This window comes from Sorex fumeus, unplaced genomic scaffold (assembly GCF_029834395.1).
Source record: "Sorex fumeus unplaced genomic scaffold, SorFum_2.1 ptg000029l, whole genome shotgun sequence".
Taxonomy (NCBI): domain Eukaryota; kingdom Metazoa; phylum Chordata; class Mammalia; order Eulipotyphla; family Soricidae; genus Sorex; species Sorex fumeus.
The window spans coordinates 18,004,027-18,010,026 of record NW_026606086.1 but is presented as its reverse complement, the minus strand read 5'-3'; the positions used below and the strand labels follow the sequence as shown (position 1 = coordinate 18,010,026).

At 55.6% G+C, this 6,000-nt stretch overlaps 1 protein-coding gene across 1 annotated transcript; it reads left to right on the top strand.

The window, feature by feature from the left end:
- Window positions 1-2,570: 2,570 nt before the first annotated feature.
- Window positions 2,571-3,587, top strand: TEX19 (testis expressed 19). Its single transcript, XM_056115378.1, has one exon. It carries the CDS (start codon window positions 2,571-2,573, stop codon window positions 3,585-3,587), a length of 1,017 nt encoding a protein of 338 aa, XP_055971353.1.
- The last annotated feature ends 2,413 nt before the right edge of the window (window positions 3,588-6,000 follow it).

Below are 6,000 nucleotides of genomic sequence, written 5' to 3'. Positions count from 1 at the left end.
GCATGGACACCGGGAGCTTCAGTGGCTCTAGCAGAAAAAGAAGAATTCTCCCAAAGTTGGTGCTGTGGGAGGGGACACTGGGGAGGGCTGCTCCCAGGTCCCCAGGAGGGGAATGCAGTATTCCTGCTCATTTGTGCTAAAGCCTTTCCAAGTGGTTTTTGAATATTGAGATGGGGGGGGGCGGGGGTGTGGCAAAAAAAATAGAGATGTGACTCATAACCTCAAGTTTTGTTTGGCCCCACATCTGGGAGTTTTTGGGTTACTCCTGGTTCTCTGCTCAAAGATCACTCCTGGTGGAGTTTGGGGGACCCTGTGAAGTGCTGGGAATTGAATCTGGGTCTGTGGGGTGCAAGGCAAGCGCCTTTCCCACTGAAAAATGGTTTCAGTCCTTCCTTTTATGCATTTTTAAAAGATTTTTTAATTGAATCATTATGAAATAGACCTTTACAACGCTGTTGAGATTAAGTTTCAGTCAGTGTACATTTGCATATATCTCTCCACCAGTGTACATTTCCCAGCACCAGTGTCCCCAGTTTCTTTCCCATAAGTCCCCATCATACCCCCTCCTTTTACTCTTTAGTCATTTTCCCCCTTTAAGTCATATTAAGAAAACAATTTTGGAAAATAGACTATCTTAGTAATTTTGGGTTCAAAAGATATTTCCATACACTCCCTGATCACCCCACCCCACAAACCCTCCAAGGCACAACTCTGGGCAGGGTTTGTCACAGCAGACTAGCCAGGGACCCTAGTTCTGAGCCCCGTGCTGCACAACGCTCAGGGTGTGGCCCAGATCTGTTCCAGCATATGGAGGAGGGCACGATGGGGCAGGGTGGGGAGCCAGACGGGAGCTCTTGGGAGATGTGCAAACAGTCCCAGGACGCTGTGCAGAAGTGGGAAGGGGTAGATGCAAACTTAACCGGAGCACCATGGGAAGGGATATATATGCAAATATGTCCAGGGCACCATGGTAAGAGTTATATGCAAATATGCCTAGGGCACCATTTGAAGGGCTATGTGCAAGTATACCCAGAAATCCATGGGAAGGAATATATGCAAACATGCCCAGAAACCTTGGGGATATATGCGAATGCAAATATAGGCAAATCTCAAGGCACCATGAGAAAGGATACATGCAAATATGCCCAGGGCACCATTTGAAGGGATATATGCAAATGTGCCCAGGGCACCATGGGAAGGAATATATGCAAATATGCCCAGGGCACCATGGGAAGGGGTCTATGCAAATATGCCCAGGACACCATGGGAAGGGGATAGATGCAAATATGCCCAGGGCACCATGGGAAAGGATACATGCTAATATGTCCAGGGCCGCATGGGAAGGGGAGGGGAGCGGGGGGGGGGGGGGTCGGTCGATGAAAATGTCCCCAAGGCACCATGGGAAGGGGTCTATGCAAATATGTCCAGGGCACCCTGGGAAGGAACATATGCAAATATAACCAGGACACCATGGGAAGGGGTCTATGCAAATACGCCCAGGGCACAATGGGAAAGGATACCTGCTAATATGTCCAGGGCCGTATGGGAAGGGGGGGGTCGATGAAAATATACCCAGGGCACCGTGGGAAGGGGTCAATGCAAATATGCCCAGGGCACCCTGGAAAGGAATATATGCAAATACACCCGGGACACCAAGGGAAGAGTTCTATGTAAATACGCCCAGGGCACCATGGGAAGGGTCCTATGCAAATATGACCAGGGCACCATGGGAAGGGGTCTATGCAAATGTACCCAGGGCACCATGGGAAGGGGTCTATATGCAAATGTGACCGGAGCCCGCGGTCCGCGGCGGCTGAGGGAAGGCGGCAGTGCGGCGATGTTGGCCTGGCCACATGCTGAAGTGGCGTCATGACCCCGCGGGTGTCAGGGGCCTCCAGGCTCTCGGAGGGTCAGCTGGGTTCCGTGAGTTTCCATCCGGTTCCGTTGGGCTGCGTCGGGCGGGCCACCCCGTGGCCTTCCCGCCCTAACTGCCACCAGCCCGGCCAGGCCCGGCCGGCCCCTCCTGTGTCTCTCTACCTCCTCTCTCTGCCTCCCTCACCCCACTCCCCTTTCCACCTCGGGACTGCGCGGGCCTCCCCCTCGGGACCCCATTTTCACCTGTCTCCTTCCCAGTCTGCGTCCCCTCGCCCACCCTGGAGGCCACCCCTGCCCATCCTGTGTCTTTCCCCCCTACCCTGGGGCTTCTCCCATCCCACGCCCCTCAAGCCCCTTCCCTGGCCCGGGGGTGGGGGGGGGGACACCTGCCCTTCCACCCCTCCCCCTGCCTGGCTTCCCCTCCCCCATATCCCGTGGCCCCTCCCCACCCGTGACCTGCCCCGCCCACCGCCCTTCCCCAGCCCCTGTCCTCGCCCTTCACTGTTTCTTCTTTCCTAGCTCCCGGAGACCCCCCGTGACTGACTGCTCGCTGAAGAAGGTTCTGGAAGTGCAGCCCTTCCAGACCTCAGGCCCCCTGTGAAGTTGGATTCTGCGCTCTCCTGCTCTCGTCCTCTCCCCTCACCTGTGCGCCCCGCCCCGTTGCGTTGCCTTGACCGCAGACCACCGCCAGAGCCATGTGCCCCCCGGTGAACGCGCGGCAGTGCAGGGAGGGCGTGTCCTACCTGCATGCCTTCTGGCTGTACCAGTTCCAGCACGGCGCTGAGCTGAAGGTATGCTTCGCCTGCTTCAAGGCCGCCTTCCTGGAGTTCAGGGACTCGCTGGATTCGGAGGACTGGGACGAGAACGAGTGGGATCCGGAGCCCGGGTCTCCCGAGTTGGGGGGGTCTGAGCCGGGAGCGGCCGTGGGGATGGGGCCCGGCGGGGAGCAGTCTGCACAGGGGGACTCGCTGGACTGGGGTTCAGGCCTCCTGGCGTCCACCCTCACAGGCCTAGAGCAGGAGAGCCCTGAGCACTTCTACGTGCCGACTGAGCTGGAGTCTCAGGATGCCACCCCGCTGGAGCTGGGCCCCGAGGACGCTGACTGGACCCAGGGCCTTCCCTGGAGACTTGGCATGCTGCCGGTCTGCCCACACTGGCCGGTTTCCCCCACTGCTTGGCTGGGGTTTTTCCGAGGAGACCATCAGCCTGGAGAGTCCATGCTGTTGGAACTGGGCCCCACCCAGGTCATGGATCCTGCTGAGGCCGAGTCCTGGCTGCTGGAATTGCAGCTCTTCACCATGGTGACCTGCAGCCAGTCCGTCTACTTCCGGAAGATGAAGCCAGGGTGGGTCCAGAGGACCCGAGGCCGTGGCTGGTCTGTGCTGCTTGAGCCTGCTGAGATGTGTTTGATGAGGCTCAAAGATACACCCCAGGAATTTGATGCGCACAAGTGGAAACTGAGTGTTCTGGAAAGCTCCGCCTCAGGGTACAGTGCGGAACTGGTCCCCGCGGATGTCGCCCTGCTGAAGAAGGGATTCACCATCCTCTCCTACTCACCCTCTGTCCAGCAGGAGACCGAAGAAGGGGCCACTGCCCCAACGCCCTCACCCTGCCCCCAAGCACCATTTCCCCACAGCACAGAGCCCTGGTGCAGAGGACTCGAAGAGCCTCACCCTGGGGGAGGTGCTTGGTTTCAGGGACCCCAGAACTGAGGGACTAAGGCCATTGTGACCACAGTTGTCCTGGCTGCCTGAAGACAGATGGCAGCTGCCTCTGCCATAGACAGGGGAGCAGCTTGTGCCTGTGGAGAAAGGATGGGGAGGCCCAGGCCAGGCAGCGACTGTTTGCGGTATCTGGAAGGACGCTGTGCCCGTAACTGAAGGACACTGTTTCCCTACGCTACCACTGTCCCGGCTCTGAGGGGAGCAGGGCATATAGACACACCCAGAAAGTCACCAAAAAGCCGGCCTGCTGCCTTAGTGCTTGCCTGGACTGTCTGGGACTCCAGGACCCTCTCAGCCGTGCTGGAGACTCAGATGTACAGCACGAGAGGCCTGTTTCAGATGTCCACTTTTTTTCTGCTTTCCCCTCCCCCTAGTTTTGGGCCACACCCAGCGATGCTCAGGGCTTACTCCCGGCTCTGCACTACAGGATCACTCTTGGTGTGCTCGGGTGACCATGTGGAATACCAGGGACCGAACCCAGGCTGGCTGTGTACCTGCTCTCCGGTCCCCCAAGTGTTGGCTTTTTAGTAGGTTGTTTGTCCACTTTGTTGTAGTTTGGGGTTTTGTTTTTGCACTGGTGTAGGAACTAGGGCTGCATACATGCAAAGTCCATGCACTGCCGGAAACTGCACCTCCAGCCCTTTTTGTCTGTGTGTCTTATTATTCATTTGGGTTTTGTGAGGTGCTCAGGAGTTACACACATGTGCTCCGTCCCTCTGAGCCACTTTCTGGTTCTGCTGACCTTAACTGAATAAAGTTCTAGGAGTTTTGCATCCAGCCTTGTCCAGGCTCTTTCTCAGGCAGCCTTTGTGTTGTCTGTTCTCTGTCATGAGAACAGCAAGTGAGGCAAGTCAGCCTTACTGTGCCCAGAGACCAGGGTGCTCAGGAGAACTGTCCTGTGGGTTTCTGGTGGTTGGGAAGCCAACAGTGACCTAGTAGGACCTTTCTGGTTTTCTTGTCAAGGGAAGAACAGGATTGGTCGGGGACAGTGTTCCTCCAACTCTGCCTCTCCAGCCCTGGTGTAGGGAGCCTACATAAACCAGTCTGAGCTCTACTCACAGCCGGTGGCTTCCAAGGCCTCTGTCCTCCTTGCCCACCACAATGGGAGCCTGTGCTCACTGCACCCTGGCTGTCACCAGCCTACAGTATAGGGCTGAGTGTAGCTGCCTCTAGGGCAGTCAGGATCATGTTTGGGATGATGGTAAGGACCCTGGTTCTAAAGACATAAGCTGCTCTGACAAGGACAAACCCCTCCTTGAGGCCCACATCAGAAATAGAAGGTGACCAGGATGGACACCAGGGTAAATATCAGCCCCTTGCTCTCCTTTGTGCCTTTTTTTCTCTCATCCTATGAAAGGTCCTCTCCTTAAAACCACATTTGAAAAGAACTGCAGAGGGAAATGTTGAGAAGAAAGCAGTTGGGGTGAGTGAGAGCCAGGTCATGCATGTCACCTCCATCTTAGCCACAGGCCACCAGAGGGAGCCACTCACACCAGTCTCATTCCAGTGAGACACCCCACTTTGCAAATACCATGCTTTTGGTTCAGAATCACTATTTTTGTTCCTTGGGGTTTTTTTTGGGGGGGACCACACCCAGTGATGCTCAGGGTTTTCTCCTGGTTCTGTGCTCAGGGATCACTCCTGGACGAGTTCAGGAAACCAAATTGGGTGCCAAGGACCAAACCTGGGTTGCCTGTATGCAAGGCAAGCACCCTACCCACTCAGAACCTTGGAGCTGTTTTTTTTTTTGTGGGGGGGCGTTTTGCGTCACACCCAGCTATGCTCAGGAATTACTCCTGGCTCTGCACTCAGGAGTTACTTCTGGCAGTGCTTGGGGACCATATGGGATGCTGGGATCAAACTCAGGTTGGCTGCGTGCAAGTCAAACATCCTACCCTCTGTACTATCACTCCGGCCCCTGGAACCACTTTTTTCTTTTTTATTTCCCTTTAACTGCTCATGTTGAAGCCAGAGCAAAGTAAACTTGCATGAAACAAGCTGGGACAAGGACACCAGCAGGGAGAGGCCAAGTGTGAGCAGCCCCCATGCCCGTCTGTGCTGGTGTCATGAGGGCCCTATTGCTGATGGCCACAGGCACACACTCAAGTTTACACGTGTACATATCTGTGCACACATGCACGCATATCCAACTTGCACACATATTTACATACATTCTCATGACACCCATGCACACATCCATGCTCACACACATTGCATATGTGCGCACAAATGCATACCTCCTCATGCTCACGTACACACATGTTCACATATGCACACACATGCACACACATATGACACCCTTGTCCACACACCCAGAAGAGCTCGCTGGCTGGGCAGGGTCCTCCCTCTACAACCCATGACCGCACCCCAGCACTGCCACCCTGTGAGCCCACCTTGATCC

Coding starts and splice junctions, on each gene's coding strand:
- TEX19 (XM_056115378.1), top strand. CDS start 2,571: ATGTGCCCCCCGGTGAACGCGCGGCAGTGCAGGGAGGGCGTGTCCTAC.